Here is a 26875-nt window from a genome sequence, read left to right as displayed (position 1 = left end):
TGTCACGGTCTTATCCTAACAATGCCCCAATGCGAGCAAATCCGGCCTTTGTTGGTCAGTGAGAGATTTCGATTAAGCACAGGAGAAGAATAGGTTCGCCTGTCAGATATTGCAATACACAAACGATGTCGCAGGAATATGCACCTAATCACGCTAAGCACTCCGCATAGCGGCAGTTGTAGATACTGCATTACCTCTAGCAGTGACTGTCCCTTTAATAGAACTTGATTTCTGCAAGAATACTTTGTTCTCGTGAGGTAGTTTTGTTACAAAGGAGAAAGACTAGATTATCAAAACCCCGGTTCCCTCGCATTATATCCTGTGTTCAAAACACGCGACAAACTGCATATAAGCCCTCATACTCCACTGTAGCCTCGATGTAGATCAGAGTCAACTTGACCAGCCAATCTATATCTCGACCAGGATAAACTAACCGCGCTTTGTTCAAACAGAGTCATTATACTCCACCGAGAACCGCACTTCGAGAGCTTTCACCTCAATTGTCAGTTTCGCAAAACCGAGAATGGACGCTATTCCCGTCACCATCGTCGACACCGCCGCCGGAGTCTCGGAACTCCTGGACACTATCCTCGACCACTCCGCCGAACCACTCTACGTGGACCTCGAAGGCCAGAACCTCGGCCGATACGGTACCATCACCATTGTGACCATCCATCTAGAAGGCCTAAACAGAACCTTTGTAGTTGACGTCTATACTCTAGGTAAGGAAGCCTTCTCCACCTCCGCCACGACTGCGCCCGCCACCACTCTCAAGACGATCTTCGAGTCGGAGGCGCACACCAAGGTCTTCTTCGACCTGCGGAACGACTCCGATGCCCTATACATGCTGCACAACGTGCTCCTCCGGGGTGTCGAAGACGTGCAGCTCTTGAAGCTTGCCGCCCGCGGCTGTCGCGGCTGCGGCTACCTCCCCGGGCTGAAGGCCTGTGTGGAGGATAGCTGCGAATTGGGCCTTTCGCTGCAGCAAAAGGCGCAATGGGTCACGCGCAAGGAGGCGGAGAGGAAGACGTTCAACGCCGAGGGTGGCGATAAGGGCTTCACGATGCGGCCGCTGACGCCTGAGGCGGTCGCGTACTGCGCCGGGGATGTAGTGCTTTTGCCGCAGCTGCGGCGGGAGTATCTGGCCCGGTTGGATGGGTTCTGGTTATGGATGGTGGCCAGGGAGACGGCTGCCAGGCTGGAGGAATCGCAGCGGGACTGGTACAATCCCGATGATCACGAGCATGCGTTGGTCCCGTGGAATGTGGTCGAGTTTGAGGAAAGGCAGAAGGAGTATAAGGTGATGATGGGGCAGTGGCCCCTGGTGAGCCCGTGGGCGGCTATGGCAATGTTAACGGAAGAACGGTAGAGATATTGTTCTTTATTATAAATAAAAAAAATTTAATAGAAGGAGTTATTGAAGGTATCCTAGTAGCATGAACGGCAGCTGTCGAGGCGGATTGATATCCAAAACCCTAACACTACGGTCCTGCACCGGAGGCCCGTGGGATGATTCCCCATAGCCCGCCCCGGGAACCAACAGCTTCACATATTCCAGCCGGGAAACTTCTAGCCATTTGAGTGCAGCCTCGTACCTGGGGGCGAGCGTCTCGTGGAAATTGAGCAGGGCTGCAGAAGACGGGTGGTGTTTTTATTGCATCGTGAAGATGTCCCGCATCATGCCTGTACTATTCCTGCCCCGGTGATGTGGCTGACGCGAAGGCATGAGTCAGACTATATTCTTTAAACTCCACTTTTGACCCGTTCGAATATGATGCTAAGCTTAAGGGCAAATTTATCAGATAATGTAAGAAATCAAAGGCGCTGTAAGTAAATACCTTTGACGACCGAGGTATTAAGTATAGGCAGCCGAGACGGAGGACTAGCTTCCTGACCTTCTTTGAGGTCCGACATCGCAGGACTTTCGAGAGGTTGAGCCTTTACGCTGCGATAGTCCAGGTATCGAACAAGTTCACCAATCCGGAATGTAGTCCATAGCTCCAGGGATATTACCGAGCTGAAAAAAACAAAGAGAAGGGATAAATTCAGTACAAAGAAGACAAAAGCTATGAGTACAAATCGCATTTCACACTCCCTCAATCACAAGGGCCGTCGTTTGAGATGATCAAACCAGCAAAAAATCTATTTCAGGCACCGGGCGCTATGAAAAGGGCTTCCGAGGTCATGTGCAAGCGAGGCACTGTCGTGCTTCAGGTAGACCGGCTCCTGAGCACAGCTCGGCTCGCTGCGGATGTAGTGTTAGCCTGAGATGAGTCAAACATGAAAGAAGGGGGCGCTCAGCTACTCACCGATACAATTGGCATGTCATGCCAGGAATCAGCTCAACAGAATTGATGACGCCCGAAGGTCTGTACGCGGCAAAGTCAGCATAAAGATCCTCAGCCCAAGAGCAAGGTGTTCTTACGTCGTGATACAAGATCCGTCCCCATTGCTGTGGACGTACGGACCGAAAAAGTGATCATCGGTGAACAGAGCCGCCTGCCTGAATCTTAGTGTTTCCTTGTTAAGTCATTATCGAGGGAAGTTGGCTGACCTGAGTCGAGGAGTAAGCCAAGGCCGGAACAATGGCCACCAAGGCGTTGAACAGGAAGAGAGTGAACTTCATTATGATTGTTCGTGAGGTGTTTGTGATCTCGATGTTGCTTGCTATCGTAGTGTTGGTGCTTCTGATTTTGGTGATCGTGGTCGTGGTCGTGGTCGACGTTGTTATTCTGGTTTCTGGGTGATGAAGCTCATGGTCATGATTCTCATTTATAATCCCTTGAAGCAAGATTTGTTGAGACCAGTCGGTATTGTTGTTTGAGAGAAAGGTGCTTTGTTTTTGTATTGGTTTTGCCGACTGTAGGCGGAGGTATGCAAATCGCAATCTGGCTGCATACCGGTGTAAATCTGTGTGACATACGTATGTATGCCTAGACCTGAGGGATCAAGAGACTATGCTTGGCGCCGGGGGAGCTCAGGGGACTTTGCGCAGAACAGTTCTCTGGGAGTTTATGCACGCAGCATTCCGACCGGGATCGCCGATCCCCTTGATTCATGTACAGGCTATGCGGAACCAATCAGTTGGGTACTTCCCCGAGAACGTGGTACAAACATTCAGCATGGGTTTTAGGAGATATGGAGTTCGAGACCATGAACAGAAACGACGTGTGGGCATCCGATCGTGTTGTTTAATGTCGAGGAGGAGCTTCTCCTGCTGTTGTCCACCGCATGCATCCTGTGCCTCAGCGCAGCTACTACGGAAACCACCTCAAATTGCACATATTGGACAAGAGAGACTCTAGGAAACAAGGGATCGATCATGAAAGGGTGCAACTCAAGCTGAATATAAATTACATGAGATCCTCTCTTCAGGCATAGAACACACTATAGAGATACATGTCTAGTCAACGTATAGACAAGTACTGTATTGCTCGCCCATCACGACTGTTTCCATCCCGGGTCAAATAAGGTCCCTGCTCATTCTTTTGTAAGATCGACGTTTCGGCGGGTAATAAAGATACCGTGGAAGCCTGGAAACTCCAAGGATCAATTCTAGGCACTTTAGAAGTTGACAGAGGATTTGCTAGGTTCTTAGTGAGAATCGACCACGTATGAATGGGGCATATCATTGCATGATGATTATTCCCAACGGCGCGTAGCAACAGCGCGTCTAGTTCTCTATTGCCTGTACGAATCAGTATTATAGTGCCCTCACTGCACCCAGGGCCCTGGAAATATACATCAACGTCACATTTCTCCCTTTGTCTACAATTCGAGAAGCGACATCTACCATCATGATCCGGACAAAGCTCGTGCTCCTTGTCTCTTACTCATTGTTGCCTGTTAGTATACATCGCACAGCATCGGCAGCAAATAAAGCCAGCCATATACCACCAGAAGACGAGACATCAGGACGTGTACGGGAGGTGTAGGTGTCAGGAATGAAAGGGCAGCGCTACACCGCCCTCGGGGCAGAATTCCCGGCATCATCTCCGGACCATACTTTCACCGCGGCAATCGACCCACAGAGCTACACGGAGACAGGCCGATTGGCTAGCGCAGATCTGCCGCTGCTCTCCGCTTCCCTCGGATGTTGTGGAAGGCGGTTCTATTATTAGAAAGACCTCGCCTACGCCGCAACTGCCAAACCACACTTTCCTCGTAGATTGTCCAGATTCGCATCTTCAGAATCAGAATCATGATCACAATTGCACCACACCGGCTTACTGATGCCATTCTAAGGGGCCCCTGGGGGGGAAACCGCCCTTTTAACCGGGGCAATTCCGCCAAAATCATCTGAGCAGACACCATAACCCAGCGGATAGAGCAAAGATATACATAGTACTAGTATATACCAACGCACAGAAATAGCCCTTAAACTCATAGCCGGGTAGTCTATCTCCATATTCGGGGTAGCACCGCCCCAGGATCATCCAGCCAGTTCTCCATTACTCTCTTGATCCCCAGGTACTACGTACCATAGTACTATATATATCCCGCAGGTCACATGTTTCCATCCCTCCCTAACTTGACGCGTACCATGAAGTGGGACAATGTCCACACCCGGTGGTGGCAACCCCAGCACGTCAGCTACCCGCTTGCCGCGCAGCATCATACTAAACGACGCGTGCTATAAAAATCCCAACCACATTCACAATCACCACGAACCCCACCCCTAACCGGATTGTCGAGGATCTGACCCTGCCGATCCAACAATCCGTTTCACTTGGGGGATGATGATTCCTTTATCAGAAGATCAGAAGGAGCCTCCATATCCACAGCCTGAATCTAGTATCACGCCGTGTCGATCTTTCATTGAGGGTAGTTAGGCGATAGATGCTGAGTAAGCTGTGGTTAATGGCATCGTCATTATGCACCATTTACACCTATGGGATTCGAGTTTTTATGGCCCTATGACAGATTCTCCCCGGGCCCCACCACCGGAACAACTTTTCTGTGCGGCGCCAGGCGAGGCGACTTTCCCGCGGCCCTCCGGTTCTGCCGATCGCCGCCGCCCCCCCGGGGTCTGATCAACCCGGCCGGATTGTCCATTGAGGTTAAATTCTTGTGTTCTAGAAGGTCTGGACTTTTCTCCACATTTTCCATAGGAAGACCCGTGGAGGCTTTGCATGGGATCGGATTGGACTACTTATGCCTCTTGTGGAGTGCGATTATGTGGACGTGGACAAGACAATTGGAGTGGGTGAAAGTGTATTTATTCATCATTATTGGTTTTCGTCCCTTGCACAGCAAGGTCGACAATCTATCGGCAAGAACAGGTCTATAGGACGTGGACGCTCTAGGTGGTATCTTCTAACAACAGGACAAAACGCTAAGTGGACATGCGACCCCAGGACAGTAAGACAAAGGAGACAGAGAGACAGAGAAATAGGTGGAAAAGACTTTTGGCCGTGAGCTTGAAGGCCTGCTTCGTCATGGTGGAGTAGTGGAGTTGGTGGGAGAGGGGATAAGATGGTAGAAGTCTGCCCGGGACACTTCAAGAGGATCACTCGAGATCTCCATCGGAGGAGAGGCACCAGAAGCTGATGTACTGGTGGGGGAAATTGAGTGGTTCCTGTGGAGGAGTAGGTCTGAGGATCCGGTTCGACTGGATTGCCGATGCGGTCGAGATGGAAGAACCGGACACGGCGTGATTCCCTTGGTCCGGTGAAGACCAGTAATGGATGGTGATGGGAGGTTGAGCTTGCTTTGATATGATCAAGCATAGGTGAGGCCGGGTTCGACAGAGTGAAAATCAACAGGCGACAACCGGAACACCAGATTGAGACCAGTGGGCATTGCCATTGCGGCGAGAGAAGATCTTCTCCATGCACCGGCGACCCTTGTCGAGGAGGCTCTTCTTCTCGACGGGCTCCGGGGCCCATTTGATCGAGGGGGCCTTCTTCACTACGGTCGGCTTGACAGCAGCCGGCTTCATCGGGGTAGGCGCAGCCGAGGCCTTGGAGGCGCGGCGCGATCGACGGGGAATGGGAAGATCGTTGTCGAGGTCATCGTCACTGTCGCTGCCCATGGAGCGGATGTGGACGTGGATGTCGCGCTTGACAAGCTCCATGGACTTGTCATGGATGCGGGCGTGACCGAGGCACCGGCGCAGGTCGGGCTGCTTGGCGCTGCTTTCCTGTTCATATTTCTCGCCGGAAACAAGACAGAGGTGGAGATGGAGCGAGGATTTAGTCGCGAAGGGGGAGCGACGCTGAGGACGCACGGGCGGAGGGGTCGATTTGGTGAAGAGGAAAGACGAGGAGGTGTAGGACATGGTAGATGGATGGGAGTTTGACTTGACGGCGAGAGCGCGGTGGAAGGAGATTGAGCACACAGGCACTACTCCGTCACCCAAAGGGCGGGGAGAGTCAAGGTGAATGGGTTGGTGGTTTGGTTGGGGGGTGGGTAATGTAGAATTGCTTGGTTGTGTGAACCTCCTTCCTCGATGACAGCCGTCGTCCAGGGTCTATATAGTGAATTAGGGGCAGCAGCAAGACAGCCAGCTTGCGATAAGAGACGACAGCAGGTCATGGGATGAGCAAAAGTCTGCTTTCCGGACTCTAGAACTTCACCAAGTGGATCGGAGGTGGATCCAACCATCGATGGCCGACTGTTCCAGCCCTGCCAGGATCCATCAGGCCGGCAACCTCCCTCAACCGCCACTGCCCAACTGCAGGAATCACTCAGGAACCACTTCTGTGACAATGGATCATGAAACTATAATCCATGATGATAATGCACGGCCAGGGCAGCTTCCAATCAGCAGCCAGGCAACAGGCACTGGGTGGTTGATAACACCAAACCGCCAGACTTGCCAAACTGCCAGTAACCAGTGAGGGAATAAGGTTCTCTCGACCTGAGAGAGCAAGATGTCCGTGCATAGGCACGTGGGCCAGATAAGCGATTTCCTGATGCATTATTTGTTCATTTATTTTTGGGAGGAGGGGGGGGACAGTGGAACCCGGCGAGGGGAGTTTGTGGACTGGTGGTGGCTATGAAACCTGGAAGTCTCGAGCATCGACGCGACAGCTCGATCACCTCTTCGCCAACTTCACCTCAAGGTCCGCGACTCCACCGGTGAGGTGCTGACGTTCCCTCCCTGCTCTATTCTTCTGCCCCTCCCCCTCCATAGATGGTGTCATCAGCTGTGGCGATCTGACCGGCCAGATTGACAACTGAGTCACCGCTCTTCCTGCAACGAGTTTATTGACGCGATTTAGTGCGTAATTTGTTCTAACTTTCTGGTTCGAAAAGAGTCTTAGACCCAGTAATGGCGTCAGAGGACCATGGTCCATGCCACGATTTCCCATCGATAGTGTGAGTTGATGCATTATCGAAATTCGGGAAGGGGATGTCAATCCTCGGACCGGGCGGACCACGGATTTTCGGGTCCCGATAAGAAATGCTCTGCACCGGCAAAACAACTCACCAACAGCTGACTGCAGATCAACAGATCGACAAACTGTTTGTCTTTCCTGCAGGTGGTGTGTGGCTTGTGGCTTATAACTCGGTGAACCCCATCCTTCCGGCTTTGCAATCTATTGCTGCATCCTGCATCACTGCATCAACTTCACTTCCCATAGATTTCTGACTTTCACTCGGTCGCAAAGGTTTTTTTTCCTTTTCTTACCCACACACAAACACACACACACACATACACACACACTCTCCGCTTACTGTCGGCGTGGCACTGGTTATGTAATCTCCACACACAATAACTTAAGTTAGGTGGTGGTGACCCATTGCACCATCAACAATCGGTCTTGCACGGCGAGAACAACCCAGTCGAGCCAAATCTCCCGATAAAATGTCCAGGATTGCGCTGAGTGGAGGCAAGCTATAACCATGACTGGTCTGGCTTCTTCAGTGCCCCTCACCGAGTCATCATAAGCTCAACGCAGCGAGATTTTTTTTCTTGTTTTCTTTTTCTTTTTACTCCGTACATTGGCTTTTTCCGCGCGAAACTCTAACCCCCAAGGCGCAAGCAAAGCCAGCAAGCAAGCTATACGGAGTATAGGGTTACCGAGACGCCACACGCGGACCTTTTTTTTCGAATTTGGAGAAAGTAAATGACCGACGAGTCGATCAGGATCTAGAAGGTTTGAAAGTCTTCCCGGGGGAGGTCTTCCGGTCTCAGAGAGTGGGTTTCGCATGTGGTTTATTGATTGGCATGGCGAATCCGGATTGTGTGCGACTCGGACTCTGACTCGACTGTCAGTTAGTTTTGTTGCAAAAGTGCAAAGATCCGATTGAGATCCGAGCTTGAAGTCCGTAGTGTGTCTCCTGCCCCTGACTCCTTTTTTTTTTTTTTTTTTTTTTTTATAAACATGTGTGATGGATGGGTGCCCAATTACCGAGACCAGTGGCTCCGAGGCTACGGAGTAACTTGCGATCGGTCTGTCAACGGTCGGGATTTTACTTGCTCTACTGCACGTACCCATTCCCTACTGCGTAATGTGTATCGTTTATCTCCTTGCGCCTGCCTTGATTCTGGTGTTTCGAGTGGCGTTTCCTGGTCAGCTAGAGAACAGACATGGACCCTGAACCATTTCCGTGCGACCGGTCAGTCAGTCAGTCAGTCAATAGTCTTGCCCGACAGAGTTGACATTATGCAAGAAAAAGCCCCTCTGCAACTTCACATGACCCCCCCCCTGTGTGGATTAATTGCCATCTTGCATGCATATATAGAACCCTCTCCGTCCCTCTGCCCCTCCATCTCAAGGACAAAACCCTGACAATGCCAATCGCCCGCCAATGAGGAAGGAATCCCGAACCTCGTTGCCGGACCGAGATGTTTTGTCGTTCTCGGCATTGCAGTGCATGATAAGTTGATAACACTAGGCCCTATTCGGTGATCCCGGGGCAGTAAAAGGGTTCCGGTTGAGGCCGAGGGAGTGCGATCTATCGCTCCCTACGTACCCGTCGGGATGAGGGATGCTATCTTTGAAAAAGCAAACCTGAAGGATCAACGGTGACTGCTTATTGGTTAAAAGTGTAGATATCGATCGGCATTTCTCTGCACTGTCGGGGGATCAGTGCATTTCCCACAGATTGTCAAAGGTCCATGCTGCGGGATTGCCGAAGAAGAATTCCTCGAGTGACAGGTCTTCCTGGTTGAAGGGCGCCTATGGATTTGGCAGGAAGAATGTCAGTCGGGCAATTTTGGCAAGTTGACTGCGTGCTTTGCGCAGAAATAAACGTCTGTTTCGGGTACAATTGAGGGAGCAGCTTACGTGTGCTAAATCCGGGTCGAGCAGAGAAGCACCCGCCAGGTCCTCGGGTATATCAAGCTGATGATTGGGCGGGATTGACTATCGGACTGTTAGCAGCACATGGACCACTGCTTCAGTCGAATGACTCACCGAGACGAGTCGAAGCGGGAACAGAAGGTCCTTGGCCTTGCGCAAGTCCTCCTGATGCGCCAGCACGCGATGATACTGTCGCACTACCTCATGGATGGCCTCTTCCCTCGGCACCGGCGAGTGCGTGGGGCCGAGCCGTGAGCGTAGAAAGGCCGACGCGGCGGCGATGTACCAGTAGTGCGTGTACCCGGTGCCCAGGCGCGAGGTCTTTTCCTCAAGGAGGTGTAGGACGTGCTCGATGTGCTCAATGAAGGTGTGGCTGTTGGATTGCAGCAGGAGATTGTCTTGAGCCCATCAGTGAATGCTACTACCGCCAGAGACGGTCGGCACACTTACCGTGCAGGCTGATAGCGATGTACAGGTTGTGGCAAATGTTCAGCGCACTTTTGAAATAATCCTGGCGTAGGAGCAGCAGGAGATGGTTGCCGGCCTCGGTGAGCTGTCGGTGCTGTTCGATGATCCGAAAGGCCGCGTTGAAGCACACCATCCGCGAGAGCGAGTAGCGCGGGTTGGTGTCCGCCTGCCGCGCGAACGGCGCATGCAGCAGAATCAGAAAGTGTCGGAGCTGGATGTCGAGCAGTGCCCGCGTCAGGGTCGAGTCTCTCCCGGCTGTCCCGGGCGTGGCCTCATTCCAGCCCGGCAGTCTTTGTAGTTCCGTCATCACCTTCTCCTCGCCGCGGAGGACCTCTTCGTACACTGATTGCGCATGGATGTCGTTCACAAGGGAATTTAGGGAGGTGCGCAGCGCAAAGCTAGAGGCGGACACGCACAAGTACGAGCAACCAGTATACACCTGTCGGGGGTGGGAGGCCGGCAGCGACTCGGCATCCACCGCCAGCTCATCGTCCTCGATGTTCAGTGGCGGCACAGTGTCCGACGGCAAGGCGGCCGACGCTGACGGCATTCCCCGGTCCGTCGAGATCTGCAGCTCCAGTTCGAGGATTGTTGCCCAGAGTCGGCGGCGCATTTCGAGGTCAAACACCGAGACCCGGTCGCCGAGGATGGTTGGATCGCGGTGGAACCCGGCCGACATGGCCTCTCGGACCAGCGTCCCCGCCGCCGTCCATGTGCGCTTCTTCTTGACGACATTCACCATCTTCGCTACCAGCAGCAGGCAGCGGATTTGCCAGATCGCCAGGTAGATGTGCTTTTGACTCTGCTTGGGAAGCCAGGCCGCCGCGGCCTCGATCCACAGCGTCGCGCGTTCCCGCGCCATCGCACTGTCTCCGATATACTTCGGCTGCGCCGGGCTAGCGAGACAGCCCACGCACGCGAGGACAAGCATCAGGATGACGATGAAGGCCGGTCGGGCGGTCCGACTATCCTGGCGAAACGACTCGTACTCGTTCATGAAACTAGGATAGTGCAGGATCCGGTATATTTTCTCGAAAGTATCGAAGTAGAGACCAACATGCGCGTCCATCGTCTCCGGGTCCGGTAGCAGCCCGACCAGCTCCCATTCATGCTGCGGGAGCAGGTCCGTCCGCATGGCCTTCCACTTCACCTGCAGCACCTTCAGTTCGCGCTGCAGACCCGGCAGCGAAGTGCGCTGCATGATCGTCTCTTTCATAAACGACCTCAACTCCGGGAACTGCTCACATCCATCAGCTGATCGTCCACCGTTGCAACCCAAACCAAACCACGCCAAAGCACTCACATGAGAAATCAGACTGATCGGATTCGTGCTCCCGTAATAATGCGTCTTGAAATTCTGGCCTCGCATAGTCGTCGTCTGCACGCGCAGCCTCTCCCCGCCAGGCCCCTGCGGACCTGGTCCGTCATCCTCGGCATTACTCCGAATGGACGGCCGCTCTTCATTGACCCCCTTCGCAGAAGACAACGCGCCCCCAAGCAACTGCCAGCTCCCCGCATTTGGCGGCGCCGCCAGCGCAACCACGCTTCTATCTCGCGCAGACTCCTGGTGCTGCTGGTGCTGCTGGTACTGATGCTGCTCCGTACCCTCACCACCTGTAGCAGCCCGTACGGGGTCGTGATGCGGCACCGGCGGACTATGCAGCGTATACCCACTACTCTGCACCAAGAACGAACCCTCCTCTTCCCCTCCCCGGCCACGAACGCCTGGATACTCCTGGTAAGAACACGAGTCCGCCAGCCCGCCCTTCCGACATCGTCCGCACGCCGGCTGCGCGCGGTCGCATTTCAGCTTCCGGCGCCGGCAGTCGTAGCACGCGAGGGCCTTGCGTCTGCGTTTGGGCTTGTCCGAGCTCACCGGCCGAGGGGATTTCGAGATCCGAGATTGCGAGATTGATTGCATTGTGTTTGATGGTTCGGGTCGGGTGTAACTAAGGGGTTGGAAGTGAAAGGGCCTGTCAGATGTCCGACTCGTAGGTCCGAGACGGCGCTGGTGGGGGAAGGCGCGGGCATATTAATCTCGGGGTTAGTTGCCTCGGGGTTGAGGGGTTTGGTTGGCCTCGGGCGGGAGTTAGAGGTCTAATTGGTCTGTACTTATCAGATTGATTGATAACGTGCTATGGGGACGGGATGCATGCTTCTGATTGGATGGTAGGTCGGAGTTAGTACAGTGTTGTCACAGACTTAGAGGTCATGGGAGACGTGAACTCGACTCAGAGTATGGCTAGGAATTGTCTAGAATGAATATGTGTAGTGTGGTATGATTTTTTATCGATAAGAAAGCGGTATGCGAGGGATGTCTTTGTCGTGGTAAATTGGGTTTTGGCAACATGCCGGGTAAGCAGACAGGCCCAGTATACACTCTGCCGGAAGCTGGGTGTCCGGCTAACCGACACAATATAGCTAGGCGAGTCTTCGCTGCCTCGACGGCATTGACGCGTGACCCGAGCCTGTGTCTAAAGATTTATATTGAGCAGAGAGTCAAGATCAAAATCAATTGGCTCCAGATCGTGATAAGGATTGTACGCGACATCATCCGGCGCGAGTGGAATGGCCTCGAGTTGATCTGCTTCAGGATCGGGGTCGAAGCTTCCGGGGTGTTCTGCATGAGGATGAAAGCTCTGTAGAGACTGCTCGAGGTGCCCAACTCCCTTGCGTTTCTGATCCAAGCAAGCGCGCGCAAGCTGTCGGGCGGTCTTATATGCTTCTGTAGCCAAAGGGGAAGGAAGTCTTCGAGATATTTCTTCCAAAACCTCCATGGCCTTGGGCATAGTCTGCAGGCTGTCCGGAGTGTCCAGCGCAAGCAGCACGCACACGAACTGAAACGCAGTCCCCACTAGATTCCAGAAGGGCTGCCGAGTGCGCCTGCTGGTAAATTCGTCTACTGGCGCCAACGCTTCTGTACCCCTGGAGATGATGATATCGATCTGTTCTTGGCGAAAGTGATAATTAACCATCCGCAGCCTGCGGTATAAGCAGAAGATCAGATCGGCTTTCACCATGGTCAGAAAGCCATGTTCAACCTTGATCGAAGCCACATTCATTATCGCCGAGACCTGTTCTTCCACCCCTGCACCGGATCCACGTGATGGGCTGGTAACAGGCATGGCTTGGACCAAGGCACATAGCTGAGAGGTCAAGTCCGACTCGAGAGTGGCTGCAAAGTCTTCCTGGCGATGATATAGGGTGGCGTTCATCACCGATCTTCCGTAATCACAGGCGATCAAAACATGGAGGCATTCAGCAACATGCGCGGTCCGCTTGGGCCTATACAGCTTTCTTTGTCCCGTGTCCGGAGGGGCTGTGCCTGGCGCCAGAATGACATCTTCTGGCCCATACTGCAGCCCAGTTGCCTCGACTAGGTGCATCATCGTGCAACTGTTGAGCCACGCGAGATGAGGTCTGCTCGTGGAGCGGACGTACAGCGTGCGCAAGATGTACGCAGCCACTTGCTCAACGGTGGGTAATCGGCCCACGACGGAATCCTCGAGAATGCTTTTCGCGTGCTGCACCATCCACGGCTCCGTTTCCCTTTTCGGACGCTCTAGAGATGGAGACCGAAACAACAGCCCCAATGCAATGACACCACTGATCACCGCTTCAAAGCTGGGTCCCTGGGGCATGCCGTGCCAGTGGTCCTCTGCCCGCTGTCGGAGTTCCTCGGGATCCAGAAAGTTGAACAAAGGATGAAGAACTCGTATGTAATCATTGATGTATCGCAAGGCAAGATGCCAGTCGAGAGCCTCCGCAATCTGCAAGCTGACCATGGTCTCCGGCTCTGGTCTGACCCCAGCATTGTAACCGAACGAATGCAGCCGTGGCGGGTCAGGAGCCTGCACGCCCATTCCGACAATCAGGGGAAATGCGATCGACGACTGTTGCCCCATGAAACGCTGTTTCGATGGCTCCAGGATCCCGTGGGGAATCGACCCACCCGCCCTGTCATGGGGAGGCTCAGTCCAAGCATTGCGCCGTTCTTCTCCAGCGTCACCGCGAGCATTCTGCCTGACAGAGCCTGGTCGAGTCCCTGGACTTTTCCGCCTTGCAGAGACTGGTCGCGTCGATGCGGCATACTCACACGGATTCCTGGAGACTCTACAGATATTGCAGGGGAGATCCCCATCACATCTCGTCTTTCGCGCCCGACATTCGTTGCAGGCTTGATGCGATCGATGAGGTTCATAATCCCCGGATGAGTCCTCACTCGAGGAAGGCAAGTCTCTTCTGGCCCGCCTGGTCTTACCAATTAGCCAGTGCAACACGGTCCGACCGGGGAAACGACCTCACTTTCTGGGGTTGCTCTGGCCTAGATCGAAGCCCGGCTTCAACTTGCACGACCGGGACTGCTTCCAGTTGTCGTGCGTCTCCGGAGGGCACGTGTGAGGTTTGTACACCGCAACCCGGGGCTGCCCTTTCTTGGTGCCGATTCGGACTTCGTATTCGCACCGAAGATCTCTGCATTTGGTGACATGTCGTTTGGAGTCCGACTTGGTGACGCGAAAGGATTCATGGCGGTCGGCTGTGTGCCGGAGGAGTGTGTGACGCGCCTGAGTGATGTCGTCAAAGGTCTGGCCTACGTAGAACGGTGTTCTCTCTGCGACGCTGGGTTAAGACCATTAGGTACTCATCATTTTAGCGAGTATTGAATGCATCGGGAAAGTAACAGGGCATACGATTCGGTGGGTGGATCCATGTTTGGCGGTGGCTGTCGGATAGAATGTGGGCGTCGAAACGACGACAACTGGTCATGTTGAGGAGCAAAAGACGGGCATCCGAGCAAAAAAGACGGGGAAAGAGGACAAGTACGGAGTACAGAGTACGGAGTTAGTTGTGGGTCACGTTGGGAGAGGGACATGTCAGGTGATGAGTGGGTATACCGCATTGGGAAATTCTGGGCACTGGCTGGATTACTCTACATCGTAAATCTCGGTTGAGAACTATATCGGTCGATCATAGTCAATCATAGTCAGTCTATTCACTTAAGCTCATCAGTGATCGCAATCGTCAGGATGTCATCCGTATTCGACCCTGCCAAGGTGCAATGCAATCTACGAGCTAATTACACGCACCCACTATCACGAAGATGAGTGAGTAACCATGACCTAAATCCATTGTGATCTCACCGTGACGCCAGGAAACACGAGTCGACTGTGGTAAGCATAACACATTGGGTTTTAAAAGACATTCTCGCGCTGTCAGGAACACCCCTCACGGAGAATGAACAAATCTCCAATCAATACGACTGAAACAACTAACAACAGACACCCCAACTAATCGACCTGCAGAGTCTCCTCCTCAAGCAAGTATGTCTCGCAAACTATGCATCACCGCCGTCGATGGCCATACCGGCTTTCTCATCGCCGAGCTCATCATGACGGACGATAATTTTAAGAACGCGATCGGCTCCGTCATCGGCCTGACGCTGCACCCGGAAGCCCCCTCCTGCAAGGAACTCAGCAATCTCGGCGTCAAGATCGTCCCCCACAAGCCAGGTCGCCTGCGTGAAATGACGAAGACACTCCAGGAGACCGGGGCCGATGCCATGTGTTTGATTCCGCCCCCGCACCCGGACAAATTCGACATCACGTCGGAGCTGATTGAGGCGACGAAGCAAGCCGGGGTTGCCAACGTGTGCATGATCAGCTCCGCCGGCTGCGATCTCGCGGAGAGGGACAAACAGCCCAGACTGCGCGAGTTCATTGACCTGGAAGTTTTGTTCCTCGCCGCCAAGGGTGATCCCAATACATCCACCGGCCATTCTCCGGTTGTTATACGGTATGAGGCCCGGAATCCATTAGGCGGGAGATGTACTGAGTGACTGATGACGATGCAGACCTGGTTTCTACGCTGAAAACCTGCTGTTGTATTCTCGCCAAGCGCAGGAAGAAGGGCTTCTCCCGCTGCCTGTGGGCAAGGATCACAAGTTTGCACCGATCGCTCTCGGGGTAGGGCATTCTCTTGCTACCACCTCTCCCCGAGCAGTATGCTAACAACTCCTAGGATGTCGCCCAAGTGGCCGCGCATGTTCTGACCGGGGAGGGCAAGCACGGATTCAGTGACAAGCATCGCGGACAATTGATGGTACTAACCGGTATGTGGCACCGCGCGAAGCACCAGACACCCAACGTCTATTGAGCGTGCCTGGCTGATACTACTACGTAGGACCGATGCTTACCACTGGCGACGAGCTAGCCTCTGCAGCTAGCCAGGCACTAGGGGAGGAGCTGAAGTTTGAGAATATCTCAGAGTGGGTCTGCCCCAATCCTCCAGTGATCACCCTGTCCGAAGCTAACTCGAGCAATCACCCGACTGCAGAGCCGAGGCCAAAAAGGTTCTGCAAGCCCAGTCGGAAAGTGATCAGTCTGAGGTGCAGTATCTGCTGGAGTATTACTCCCTGGTGCGCGAGGGCAAGACCAACTACATTTCCACCACCGCTTTCCATGACGTCACGGGGGGTCATCCCCAAGAACCCCCGGATTTCTTCAAGGTCTACGCCCAGGAGTTTCACCGCAAGCGCACGAACAAGAGACGCAAGACCAGTGGAAGCAAATGAGATGGCTGCAAGCAGCGAAAGTCGTAGGATACGGAGGTTAGGTGCCGCAGAATTCTTCTCTGACGGAGAGCGGTGTAACTCGTATTGATGTCATTGATTGGGAGTCTGTCTTCGTGTTACTCCACAAACTGGTTTCTGTACCATAATTCTCCCAATGAAATAACGATGGCTACTTACCTTACTGTATGTTCGCCACTGGGATTGAAAATACATCACCCGTGATTGGTGCGCAGGTTGCGGGTGGTCAAGGTGTCAGGGTCTGATCACTTGTTCATTGTTCCACTGCGGAGTCAAGTTAGGATATCGCCAACCCTTCATCCCCAGTGGTCGGGGAAAAGATCCCGGGCTGGTCACCCACGCCAAGACAATGACCAGTGCATTAGTAACACGGTACGCCGCAGACGCAATAACAGCGCAGCCAGGCAATACAGGAGGGGTCATCGTGGGTTAATCATGACGTGACGTTCGTCCAACCATCACGAGGTGGATTAAGAACAGCTCACAGCTCGAAGAGAGAGGTTTAAATCTCAACATGTGTGCGGCGCAGAATCAAGTTGCTGCCTTCCCCGTCCAGTCATCTCCAGTATCGCGACAAACACCGGCCAAAATGACTTTGATTAGCGACGAAATCAAAAAGGACCACCGCGACCTCGAAGAGGCCTACAACCACATTCTGAACGCGACGACCGACGATGAGAAGCACCGGTGGCAGAACCAGTTCACCTGGGAACTGGCTCGCCACTCCATTGGCGAAGAACTCGTCGTCTACCCGGCTTTTGAGAAACATCTCAGTGATGGCAAAGCTATGGCCGACAAGGACAGGGCGGAACACAAGACTGTAAGGGAGCCATTCTGCCCCCCCTTGCCCCCCGGTCGAGCTTCTTCTAAGTGGATGAAAAGCTGACAGGTGGCTGTAGGTGAAAGACCAGCTAGAAAAGTTCCAGAATCTCAAGGCAAAGGATGCGGAGTTTGTTCCCACCATCAAAGGGCTCTGGGCGTCTCTCTCCGAGCACATTAAGGAGGAGGAAGAACATGACCTCGTCAAGCTCGAAGCGGCTCTAGACCAGGCACACTCGGAGAGCATGGTCGGCTCCTTCAAGCGTACCAAGATGTTCCTCCCAACTCGCAGTCACCCATCCGCGCCCGACAAACCCCCCTTCGAAACAGTAGCCGGACTGCTCGCGGCTCCGATGGACCATATCAGAGATTTGTTCAGGAAGTTCCCGCACGAGGCTTCGAGTGATATCCCACCATAATGGTGTCAAGAGGATTGTTCTTGGGGCTGTGTCGATATGGCGCTGATTGCAATTAGTTATAATGGATGGAGAATATGGAGTGTATGTTACTTATCTGGCCTCAGTGAACCAGAATGATATGCGTAATGAGCTTTGGAGAGTGATTATTCACGAAGCAGCCTGCAGCACCTGGGACTTTGTCTACAGTAAATTACCTGCAATATCAGACTATCAAGCCACATAAGGCAGTGACGATACCATAATAATCAGTAAGGGATGCGATATTTAAACCCACGGAGCTTAGAAATTTTCCGATTTTCTGTGGGGATTGCAGAGATGCGCTGTCATCGGGACGGACTTCAGGAGACCCTATTTTCATTTCGACGCCGTGAATCAGGCGCAATGCCCGGAGTTGACGGCATAGATTTGCCTGTTACAGCCTGCTTCGGCATGAAATTCCCAGAAGCAGACAAGTACAGAACGTAGCGGAGTAGTGAGACCGGAACTCCGATTACCGATTGCCGACGGGACGGCTATCCCCAATTATGCTCCCAAGCTCGGTTATGACACCGAGGAGATGCACTTGTTTGAACTGACAACAATTGCAATAGTTATAGGTTTCATCGCACAGAATGCCATGTGATTGGAGTATATCTCTTACCAAGCAGAACACTTGTATAGCTCAAGCAATTTTCCCTTCTCTTGGCGCAGATCGTAGCATAAGATGGGATGTTATACATAGTTACAGCTCCGTGGGCGGAGAAGTTATGCGCCAGAAAGCCCTGTGTCTCGCCGGTACTAATTTCCCATCTCCGCCCCTGGGCCCACTATGCAAGCTCAGGTTTTGCTGCCCTGAATCAGGCTCAGATGACATATATAAGCCCCGGTTCCACATGGCTTCATTCGACGTAAGGAGACAAAGTGTTTGGGAACAATTGAGCATTTCCCCACTACTAGCCTGGGGTCAAATCCCGCGAACTCTACGCCACGGTTAACGATAAACGACTGAGCGACGGGCTTGCAATAACTACCGAGCATAATGAGCGGGGCACAGGAGGAACGTTTAGAAAAGAGCAATGATGTTGAAGCCCGGGCTGGTTCCCTGGAGAAAGAGGAGCTACCCGATCCCTATATTGTGGATTGGGATGGACCCGATGACCCCAACTGTCCCATGAAGTGGCCCTGGTGGAAGAAGGTGCGACAGTTGGCAGGGATGGGAGTGAACAGTCTTCTCACGTAAGTGAACCTGTGGAATCATCTTATAGTGAATGAAGTCCAGCTGACGTGCACCATCTAGACCCTTGTCCTCATCGATGTTCTCCCCGGGCGAAGCAGACGTACTGGCTGAATTTCACAGTTCGAACACCACTCTGGGCTCCTTTGTGGTATCCATCTTCCTGCTCGGCTATGTGATTGGGCCCCTGGTGATTGCGCCGCTGTCAGAGATCTACGGGCGCTGTCGACTCTACCACATATGCAACACACTCTTCCTCATCTTCACGATCGCCTGCGCGGTAGCGCAAACTTTGCCGCAATTATTCGTCTTCCGATTCTTCGCTGGAGTCGCTGGGAGTTGTCCGATGACTCTGGGCTCGGGAACAGTTGCGGATCTGATTCCCAAGGAGAAACGTGCTGGAGTGATGGCTATCTGGGCTATGGGCCCCATTCTTGGACCGGTCATCGGTCCCATTGCCGGCTCATTCGTCTGCGCGAATATCGGCTGGCGCTGGGTCTTTTGGATCATCGCTATCGCGGTAGGGTCCTAGCTACTTCTGTATCATATGCGCTCGGTCTTGTCAGCTAATCTGCCACCCACAGACCGGAGTCATGCTCATCGGGACGCTCTTCTGCTACCGGGAGACCTACAGCGTGGTGCTCCTCGAACGCAAAGCCGACAAGCTACGCAAGGAAACCGGCAACGAGAAGTATCGATCCAAATTCGACCGCGGCGTCCCTCGCAAGGAGATTTTCCGACTGGCCGGTGTACGACCATTCAAGCTCCTGTTCCTGTCACCCATTGTCTTGTTAATGGCACTTTTCGGCGCGGTGTCCTACGGATACCTGTACCTCATGTTCACCACCATCACGTCGATTTTCGAAAAAGTGTACGGCTGGCGTCAGGAGCTGTGTGGCTTAGCCTACCTGGGCTTCGGCCTGGGTGCCATCTCTGGGCTGCAAGTCACAGGCTATGTCGGGAACCGCATCGCCGCATCGCATACGGCCCAAGGCCGCTTCGTGCCCGAATCGCGCCTGATTCCCTGCCTCTATGGATCCTGGCTTCTGCCCATCGGTTTATTCTGGTATGGGTGGTCGGCGGATAAGCATGTCCATTGGATCATGCCCATCATCGGCACTGGCATCTTTGGAGCGGGCCTGATGTGTGTCTTCGTATGTGCCCTTCCTCCTTTGCCGCCCTTCTCTCTCCCTGCTAACTGGTGGCGCAGCTGTGCATCAACACGTACCTTGTCGACTCTTACCTCCTGTACGCCGCATCCGTCACCGCCGCGAACGCGGTGTTACGTTCGCTGATCGGTGCGCTGCTTCCCCTGGCTGGTCCATCCATGTACAGCGCGCTGGGTCTGGGTTGGGGCAATTCTTTGCTGGCATTCATCGCGCTGCTCTTTTGCACGTTCCCGATATTCTACAGCCGATACGGAGCTAGGATTCGCACCTCCCCGAGATTTCAACTTAACCTTTAGCTTGGGTGGTGATAACGTGATAGACCCATCTCCTGTCCCTAATCAAAAGTTGTGATCTTCGAGAAGTATCTTTGATCCATTGTAGCTCATACGCGTAGACTGATTAAGACATACGACCATCAAGCTAGGGCTGAGACCCTAGTACCTTAGGTGCAGGACATGACCGAAATGTGCCTGATAGTCAGTCACCTTGTTTGTTATGAGTTCATCCGCAGGCACCGGTGCAATAATGTCCCACTCGGTCTAGATGAGCATGGGATAGAGCTGAGGATACACATCTCGTCCGAAGACTTTGCGCAAACTCCTCACTAACTAGAGTTTAAGCTGATATGTTTGTTCGTCACGAACTATTGGCTCCGTTGCGAGTTTCAGGAAAGACTGAGAGATTCGATGGAGGAATATTTGTCAGATGCTTACAGCCTGACGAATTGATGAGGGAAATGGGGGTTTTGATAAAAACAACTTTTCGCGATAATGAAAGAGACAATGAGAAGTTTACTCCAGTCGAACTTGATTGGGGCAATTGTCCCTCACGGAAACAGCACATAGTCATAGGGGAGATTATGCATTTCTGTCACGAGATAGAGTGACCCCACGTGTAGTAAAGGGCGTAGCGGTATGCGATAGCATTGACTTGGGATACAAACGATCTACAAAAAACAGCGAGAGTTCCTCAGGATGGGATTTTAATTCGCCAGATAGCTCAGTGGTTGCATCCTCGGACAGTGAAAAGTGCCCTGACCTTTCCCGTAGAGATTAACATGCTAGGGCTATCGCCCAGAACCCTTTAGGGTTGCGTATGGGCCCCATAACCTCGTTTCGCGATAGGGTATGCTTATAGCAGGCCTCAAAGCCCCTTCAAGGGGTGGCTATGATTGGATAATTTTGACTTGCATGTTTATAAACAAGGTTGGGTGTCTTAATGCTCACACACTTGGCATGTTAAGGTATTGACTTTTACTCGGATATGGTCAGGAGCAGTGTGGATAATTTCCAGCCTCCAGTCAATTATACTATGACCTAGACTACATAAGGACCTGATCGCATTGCAGCAATCTCCCGCATGAAGAACACGAACTCTCGACCATTTCACTCATCATACTGATGCTAACGAGTGTAGTTGGCCAGTCACAGTACGAGGGTTTGTCATGAATGAGTGCATGTCAGACTGACGTCTGATGCCAAGTCCCCCCCGTCCGCTTCCCCCCAACAACCAAAGACTTCCTCCCCATTACACATCAGACTGTCCAACAAGAACCCCGGGAGTCATCGCCCGGCTGATTTATCCAAGGGTTTCAATGCGTAACAAGCTTCTCGTGAAGAGCGGTGGTCTTCTGATCAAGGTATGACCCTTGTTGCCTGCCTTTTTGCGCAATGGTGACATGGGTCTCTCGTATACACTCCTGCGTAGACAGAAGCTGGGGATCTTCTTTAAAAGTCCCACGCACATCCTCATGCGTCTCAATTTTATCTTCAGACATTAGTTCAAGCTAGTACATTTCTTATCATCACAAACATGCTCACCACTCGATTCATGAAGCAATCCCTTCGGGGAAGCCTGTACAAAGCCGCACCCTCGACCATGGCCATTCCTCGACGTCAATTCGCAGCCACTGCCGTCCACAACACCAACATCTCTGAGATTATCACCAGTGACCATCGGGATCTCGAAGACGCATACAACCACATCAAGAACGCCGCAGACGCAGAGGAACGGGGGAAATGGCAGAATCAGTTCACCTGGGCCCTAGCCCGCCACTCGCTGGGCGAGGAGCTGGTGGTCTACCCCTCGATGGAGAAACATCTGAGTAACGGGACACAAATGGCGGACCACGATCGCATGGAGCACCAAGTCGTGAGTGTAACCCAGTTTCATCAAACTGGACTTCGCTGACAATGAATGATCCAATGCAGGTCAAAGAACTCCTGTACAAGTTCCAAGGTCTCGAGCCAAACGACCCTGAGTTCATTCCAGTGCTGGACAATCTCTGGGGTAACCTCGCCCAGCATATCAAAGAAGAGGAAGGAAAGGATCTGCCTGAGCTCGAAAAGTCGCTGGATGAGGGTGAGTCCCGGCAGATGGCGTCGTCGTTCCAGCGTACCAAGCAGTTCGTGCCAACGAGGAGTCATCCAAATGCCCCGAACAAGCCTCCCTTCGAGACGGTGGCGGGGTTGATGGCAGCCCCAATGGACAAGATCAAGGATCTGTTCAGGTCGTTCCCGGAGACTAAGGACCAAGCAACAAAATAATCGGGGGTGTTTGTTGAGATATATTGGAATGCATCTAACTTTCGGAAGGCACTGTTTTCTAGTATAGTGTACGTGATGTTCATGTATGACATGGCTTCGCCTAATTCATCATCGTATTTGTGTACTGAAGTTGAGGAGATTCTCCCAAGCTGAGACGAAACGCAAGCATTATTGAACCACTCCTCGGCATCTACATCAAGGATAGTAGTAAATACTCAGGCATTCTTCTCTCTCTACCCAATTCCTAGTATCGACGTCCTCAGCATACTTGGTCCAAGTAATGGGTTAGTATGCTTTTTCATCCGACAATGCCAGATTATGATTTCATCAGATAGAGTATGCAGTGCCCGGCTGATCAGATGTATCCAAAAAACAGGAAAATAGGACTTGAGCATAGACCCTAATTGGTCCCAAACTACGGAGTAGTGGGGGTGGAACATGAGGTGCAGAGGTGACTCTTACATTTTGGACAATGGATTCTCCATCTCTGCTACGGACTTTTCCAAGATGCAGAGATAAATCCGATTTTTGGGGATACCAGCTGCCCCATCTCCCCGGATTATGATGCTACAGATGATGGTGACATTTTGATACATTAATTAATTGCAGGTCCTGGTGAGAATACTTGCAATCAACAGCACTAGACAATTTGCTCTATTCGAAAGGTTAAAATACATGCCGATAATACCAGTCATCTCACGCCAAGGCCTTCGCTTTGATATGGTTTAATGCACCTCCAGCCAGTCACATCCTTTAACCACCGAAATGCCCTAGACGTCGAATAATACATGACAGCAGGGCAGGAGAGACTTGAATAGGCACTATTCCTCTTTAGGTGATGCTCGTCCCCGCACCCCCGGATGCTTAAGTAATCACACTGGTCGGGCCTCACCGGGAGCGGCATTGCTTGGCCACTTAATCTTGCATGATGGCGGCATTCCAGCCTGCTCAAACTGCGCCCGCGCAAAGGTAACTTGTGTTGATATTGATCGTTGCAACAATGAGATTCTCATCTCGCGCGAGTATGTTCATCTATCTCTGTGGTACTGTTGCTCATCATCATGGTTTCGTGAGCTGACTTCCACCAGCTACGCCGTGCGGTGCCATTCTCGTATCGAGTGGCTAGAAGAGCCAATTCTCCTACTAGATCGAGAATTTGATCTTTTCAAGGCACCTCCAATTGAGCAGTCGGTGTTTAGGACCACTGTCTCTCGCCGGACGCCATCGACCACCCCGGGTGGGAGTGCTGCCGCTCAACCACAGATGACACTGGGCAGTCGAGCAGCAGAAAGCGACCGTACGATTCCCTGCATGCAACTGACAGTGAGCATGTGCCACAGACGTCTGTTCAGAACTCTAGCACAGAGCGCGCGGATATCTCTGCTTCAACGTGCAGCAGACGTCAGACAAGCAAGCTGACCGTCGGCTGAAGCTCGCTCCCTAGCTTTGAATCTCGGGATGCTGTCGCTCTATTCCGACTCGAGACAGAAGTACTATCTGAGGTCCTCATCTGGCTTGTTCTTCACAAAATTGCTCGGGGCGGATAACCCTCTCTCCCCTGCCACGTTCACCTCGTCGTACGCGACGCAAGGCAATCAGATCCGCCGGGGCTTACAGGGCCCTTCGCCCGAGACATATTGTCTTTTATACAACAAACCTCGCAAGGTATGCTAGGTGGTGCAAGTCAAGCAGATCTTTCAGCAAAGCAGCACCTCCGCTAGCTTCTGAACTGAAACCTTCATCTTGATATAACAATCGTGCTGACCACGAACAGGATCTACCTTCTCCGGAGGAGGCAACTTATTTGATCAACATTTACCTGCAGGGGCTTCACGTCGATCACCCATTCCTGCCTGCCACCTCTTTATTCAATGCGTACCATGCACTCTGATTTTGTGAAGAACGCGGGCATCAGGGCAATTTGGATCCTAACGGTTGGCCCGAAGAGATGGAGCCATTTTCGTACACTGGCAAACTGGACAAAGTGGCGGAAGAAGGTGTGATCATCGTTTCCATTCTTGCCGCGACTCTCCACGTGTTCATGGTCCTATCCCTTGCGCCGACGATCCTCACTCGGAACAAGAATTGCGAGTATCCGCCCTCCCGGTTCCACGGGGCAACGCCTCTCAAATGGCCAACGGATTACACGGCAGAACGAGCCCGCATCAAAACGCGACTGGAACAACCGGTGCGCCCGACGAAGAGGATCCCGCCTTCCACCACCAGTGCAAGCTCCTCAAGCTCGAAGTCCTCTACCAGCCCTCCCAAGCATTCCCTTCTCCCACCAGGCCGCGCTCTTGAATTGCTACCACAGTTCACGGGACCGAATCCACATCTACAACCGGATCAACCGCCAGGAGACCCTCTACTACACATGGCGCAACATCCACGGGATCTGTTCGTCCGGCGCGATAATCATTCACTGCTTTTGGGCCTCGTCAGAGCTCCAGTCGGTCGTCCCCCTAAGGAGGCGCTGCAGTGTCTGCGCGGGTGCTCCAACCTGCTCAGCATCGGCGGACAGTGGTGGCTCTCGGTGCGCCACGGCAAGGAGAACTCCGACCGCATCGTCGACCTCACTGTCGAGCGGCTGAGCCAGAAGCACCATCACTCGTTTGCCGCCGGTGCGGCCGGTCAGACCGCGCTGCCTCAGTCGGATAGCCTCGCGGAGGGTGGCATCCGATTCCAACGGATGGAAATAGCAGCATGCACAAAGCGGTGGATAGTCTACTGGGGCTCGCGTCGGTCGCGTGCGATGGCCTCGGGCAGAACCTGGAGATGGCATCGCAGGATCCGATCATGGAGAGTTTCTTTAGCGAGTATTTGCAGGGGCATTGGAGTTGGGATTCGTTTTCAAGATCCTTGCATCCGATGCCTTAGATGCCTTAATCTCGGACCCCGAGAATTGGTGGTTAGTTTAGCTGCTGCTGCACAAATTAGCAAGGCTGGCGGCCCTTTGCACACCACGCGAGGTACGTAGCGTCCGTTTCCGGAGTACCTCCATAGGGTTGTTTGGCTTGGCTTGGGCGTAGCGGATAGGCTTGCAGAGCATAACGCCCTCGTAGAGATGGGAAAGCCCAACCAGTCCGGCGAGGACTTTGGATAGAGGGCAAACCGTCGCCAATCCTGGAAATTTCTGTTTTAGCCCGTGCTTTGGAGGCCATCGGGCAAACCCTGCATCACTGCAACTCACGTATCCGGTAAGAATTCAGATCTTGGCTAGGGTTGCAACTATCAAGGTTCTATTTTTCGCTCCACCGGGTGGGGAGGGGAGAGAAGTCAGGACGTTGGATCAGTTACTCCGGGTTGAGTTACGACCAGGCGGACGGTCAATCTCACCGATACTGTGTGGACTCTAAGTACTCCTACACTATAGATAGACAGACTACCTAAAGTGGATTTGAACCGGGAACTACACCCGGATTCCAGGTATCAAGTGACCAAACTCGACCCTTCAGAAAGATAAGGTCGTCTCAGGGGGGCAATTGGGGACTCCCTATTTCTCAGTCAAGAAAAGAGCTCCTTCTGCAAAGAGATTAGTCGAGCCCAGAACAGGATTTCCCACCCCCACGGGCATGAGTTAGAGTTCTACAGGACTGGAGTCATTGAGAGAGCGTAACTCGAAAAACGCCTGAGGGTGACAGCGGGGACTACAATGTAGGTAGTACAAGAGCACCGGGACATTTGCCACCGGCAATCATATCATTGCTGGCGGGAGATTGCAGCCCATGACATCTGGATTGCATGGGTAAGTCTCGAATTCTATATAAGAGAGACGATGATTCGCAAGGATAAGTTATCCGACCACCGCCCCCCCCCACCCACCTCCTCCCCCCCGGTTGCCAAGTATGAGTTAGTAGTACTTCGTACCCTTACTACCTACCAACCAATCCTTTTCCGTCAATTGCGTTCTGGATTCTTCCCCAAGCTTCATGAAAGTCATTGACCTTGCTTGCGTGCGCCCGTTTAGACTTACTTGCCAGTGAGGGACCCGCTCGGCCTACATTCCCCACTCTGGGAGATGAGTGAAGTCGTCTAGTCATCTATTCTCATCGAATCGCACCGAATTCGGCCATCAATGGCAGAGGGGGAAGTCCTCTGGGAGGACTGTAGATCGAACCCAAAGCTCTAGAAGAGTCCGTGGACACCCTCCCAGTGCATGACACCACATCGAGTGATGATCTCAATCACCTCCCCTTTCAAAGTTTTCCTACGCTTGGAGTTGATCTGTATCTTGCACTTCGGCCATAGCCATCCGAGAACATCTTATCGCCGGAAACGTCGACCGCCGGAGAAATTGTCCGCCTGCACTCAAACCAATCAGCCTGAGCGCTGAGGCATCCACACGGTCACACCGGAGGCAGGAAAGACAGGAGAGAAAAAAAAAAAAAAAAAAAAAAA

The 26875-nt window shown here is 52.8% G+C and overlaps 13 protein-coding genes across 13 annotated transcripts; 7 read left to right on the top strand and 6 right to left on the bottom strand.

Annotated features, from left to right (window-relative positions):
* Positions 1-538: 538 nt before the first annotated feature.
* On the top strand, positions 539-1234 carry BP01DRAFT_268702 (uncharacterized protein; the record flags this gene model as incomplete). The annotated part of the gene is made up of 1 exon (XM_025571368.1): positions 539-1234. A coding segment is annotated over one exon (696 nt), but the record flags the coding sequence as incomplete, so codon positions are not given.
* A 908-nt stretch (positions 1235-2142) lies between these two features.
* Positions 2143-2626, bottom strand: BP01DRAFT_384762 (uncharacterized protein; the record flags this gene model as incomplete). Its single annotated transcript, XM_025577534.1, has 4 exons — positions 2143-2245; positions 2310-2369; positions 2426-2499; positions 2555-2626. The coding sequence occupies 4 exons, from the start codon at positions 2624-2626 to the stop codon at positions 2143-2145; spliced, it is 309 nt and encodes a 102-aa protein (XP_025429052.1).
* Positions 2627-4171: 1545 nt separating this feature from the next.
* BP01DRAFT_108264 (uncharacterized protein) lies at positions 4172-4441 on the bottom strand. Its single transcript, XM_025570298.1, has one exon. It carries the CDS (start codon positions 4406-4408, stop codon positions 4241-4243), a length of 168 nt encoding a protein of 55 aa, XP_025429051.1. The 5' UTR covers positions 4409-4441; the 3' UTR covers positions 4172-4240.
* A 1317-nt stretch (positions 4442-5758) lies between these two features.
* On the bottom strand, positions 5759-6280 carry BP01DRAFT_375685 (uncharacterized protein; the record flags this gene model as incomplete). The annotated part of the gene is made up of 1 exon (XM_025576907.1): positions 5759-6280. The coding sequence occupies one exon, from the start codon at positions 6278-6280 to the stop codon at positions 5759-5761; it is 522 nt and encodes a 173-aa protein (XP_025429050.1).
* A 1276-nt stretch (positions 6281-7556) lies between these two features.
* BP01DRAFT_358848 (uncharacterized protein) lies at positions 7557-8327 on the bottom strand. Its single transcript, XM_025575534.1, has one exon. The coding sequence runs from the start codon at positions 8157-8159 to the stop codon at positions 7899-7901; it is 261 nt and encodes an 86-aa protein (XP_025429049.1). The 5' UTR covers positions 8160-8327; the 3' UTR covers positions 7557-7898.
* Positions 8328-8544: 217 nt separating this feature from the next.
* Positions 8545-11900, bottom strand: BP01DRAFT_403012 (uncharacterized protein). The gene is made up of 5 exons (XM_025578662.1): positions 11026-11900; positions 9705-10959; positions 9327-9652; positions 9240-9281; positions 8545-9131 (listed from the first exon to the last, which is right to left on the bottom strand). Exons 1-5 carry the CDS (start codon positions 11641-11643, stop codon positions 9039-9041), a joined length of 2334 nt encoding a protein of 777 aa, XP_025429048.1. The 5' UTR covers positions 11644-11900; the 3' UTR covers positions 8545-9038.
* A 95-nt stretch (positions 11901-11995) lies between these two features.
* BP01DRAFT_417499 (putative C6 transcription factor) lies at positions 11996-14489 on the bottom strand (the record flags this gene model as incomplete). Its single annotated transcript, XM_025579263.1, has 3 exons — positions 11996-13755; positions 13819-13899; positions 14414-14489. The coding sequence occupies 3 exons, from the start codon at positions 14487-14489 to the stop codon at positions 12197-12199; spliced, it is 1716 nt and encodes a 571-aa protein (XP_025429047.1). The 3' UTR covers positions 11996-12196.
* A 487-nt stretch (positions 14490-14976) lies between these two features.
* BP01DRAFT_358847 (NAD(P)-binding protein) lies at positions 14977-16415 on the top strand. Its single transcript, XM_025575533.1, has 5 exons — positions 14977-15515; positions 15574-15685; positions 15741-15831; positions 15903-15987; positions 16056-16415. The coding sequence occupies exons 1-5, from the start codon at positions 15046-15048 to the stop codon at positions 16291-16293; spliced, it is 996 nt and encodes a 331-aa protein (XP_025429046.1). The 5' UTR covers positions 14977-15045; the 3' UTR covers positions 16294-16415.
* A 485-nt stretch (positions 16416-16900) lies between these two features.
* BP01DRAFT_301915 (HHE domain protein) lies at positions 16901-17549 on the top strand (the record flags this gene model as incomplete). Its single annotated transcript, XM_025572048.1, has 2 exons — positions 16901-17131; positions 17211-17549. The coding sequence occupies 2 exons, from the start codon at positions 16901-16903 to the stop codon at positions 17547-17549; spliced, it is 570 nt and encodes a 189-aa protein (XP_025429045.1).
* A 1018-nt stretch (positions 17550-18567) lies between these two features.
* BP01DRAFT_403004 (MFS transporter) lies at positions 18568-20227 on the top strand (the record flags this gene model as incomplete). The annotated part of the gene is made up of 4 exons (XM_025578661.1): positions 18568-18764; positions 18826-19282; positions 19347-19916; positions 19973-20227. The coding sequence occupies 4 exons, from the start codon at positions 18568-18570 to the stop codon at positions 20225-20227; spliced, it is 1479 nt and encodes a 492-aa protein (XP_025429044.1).
* Positions 20228-21486: 1259 nt separating this feature from the next.
* BP01DRAFT_323950 (HHE domain protein) lies at positions 21487-22604 on the top strand. The gene is made up of 2 exons (XM_025572806.1): positions 21487-22082; positions 22142-22604. The coding sequence occupies exons 1-2, from the start codon at positions 21744-21746 to the stop codon at positions 22475-22477; spliced, it is 675 nt and encodes a 224-aa protein (XP_025429043.1). The 5' UTR covers positions 21487-21743; the 3' UTR covers positions 22478-22604.
* Positions 22605-23405: 801 nt separating this feature from the next.
* Positions 23406-24368, top strand: BP01DRAFT_384754 (uncharacterized protein; the record flags this gene model as incomplete). The annotated part of the gene is made up of 4 exons (XM_025577533.1): positions 23406-23446; positions 23566-23774; positions 23910-24142; positions 24252-24368. The coding sequence occupies 4 exons, from the start codon at positions 23406-23408 to the stop codon at positions 24366-24368; spliced, it is 600 nt and encodes a 199-aa protein (XP_025429042.1).
* Positions 24369-24402: 34 nt separating this feature from the next.
* Positions 24403-25779, top strand: BP01DRAFT_358844 (uncharacterized protein). Its single transcript, XM_025575532.1, has one exon. It carries the CDS (start codon positions 24426-24428, stop codon positions 25452-25454), a length of 1029 nt encoding a protein of 342 aa, XP_025429041.1. The 5' UTR covers positions 24403-24425; the 3' UTR covers positions 25455-25779.
* The last annotated feature ends 1096 nt before the right edge of the window (positions 25780-26875 follow it).

The sequence above is a fragment of the Aspergillus saccharolyticus genome (genome assembly GCF_003184585.1).
Source record: "Aspergillus saccharolyticus JOP 1030-1 unplaced genomic scaffold BP01scaffold_29, whole genome shotgun sequence".
In the NCBI taxonomy this organism is placed as follows: Eukaryota; Fungi; Ascomycota; class Eurotiomycetes; order Eurotiales; family Aspergillaceae; genus Aspergillus; species Aspergillus saccharolyticus.
Note: the sequence above shows the minus strand (reverse complement) of the source record. Positions and strands in the feature narration are given on the sequence as shown.

What these genes read in the sequence shown, in the direction of transcription:
- BP01DRAFT_108264 (XM_025570298.1), bottom strand. Translation starts at nt 4,408, where the DNA reads ATGGAGATAGACTACCCGGCTATGAGTTTAAGGGCTATTTCTGTGCGT.
- BP01DRAFT_358848 (XM_025575534.1), bottom strand. Translation starts at nt 8,159, where the DNA reads ATGCGAAACCCACTCTCTGAGACCGGAAGACCTCCCCCGGGAAGACTT.
- BP01DRAFT_403012 (XM_025578662.1), bottom strand. Translation starts at nt 11,643, where the DNA reads ATGCAATCAATCTCGCAATCTCGGATCTCGAAATCCCCTCGGCCGGTG. An exon ending in CATCGCTATCAGCCTGCACG is followed by an intron (nt 9,653 to 9,704) that starts GTAAGTGTGCCG and finishes GATGGGCTCAAG; the next exon opens with ACAATCTCCTGCTGCAATCC. An exon ending in TCGACCCGGATTTAGCACAC is followed by an intron (nt 9,132 to 9,239) that starts GTAAGCTGCTCC and finishes CCAAATCCATAG; the next exon opens with GCGCCCTTCAACCAGGAAGA.
- BP01DRAFT_358847 (XM_025575533.1), top strand. Translation starts at nt 15,046, where the DNA reads ATGTCTCGCAAACTATGCATCACCGCCGTCGATGGCCATACCGGCTTT. An exon ending in TTGCACCGATCGCTCTCGGG is followed by an intron (nt 15,686 to 15,740) that starts GTAGGGCATTCT and finishes AACAACTCCTAG; the next exon opens with GATGTCGCCCAAGTGGCCGC. An exon ending in ACAATTGATGGTACTAACCG is followed by an intron (nt 15,832 to 15,902) that starts GTATGTGGCACC and finishes ACTACTACGTAG; the next exon opens with GACCGATGCTTACCACTGGC.
- BP01DRAFT_323950 (XM_025572806.1), top strand. Translation starts at nt 21,744, where the DNA reads ATGCTCACCACTCGATTCATGAAGCAATCCCTTCGGGGAAGCCTGTAC. An exon ending in ATCGCATGGAGCACCAAGTC is followed by an intron (nt 22,083 to 22,141) that starts GTGAGTGTAACC and finishes GATCCAATGCAG; the next exon opens with GTCAAAGAACTCCTGTACAA.
- BP01DRAFT_358844 (XM_025575532.1), top strand. Translation starts at nt 24,426, where the DNA reads ATGGAGCCATTTTCGTACACTGGCAAACTGGACAAAGTGGCGGAAGAA.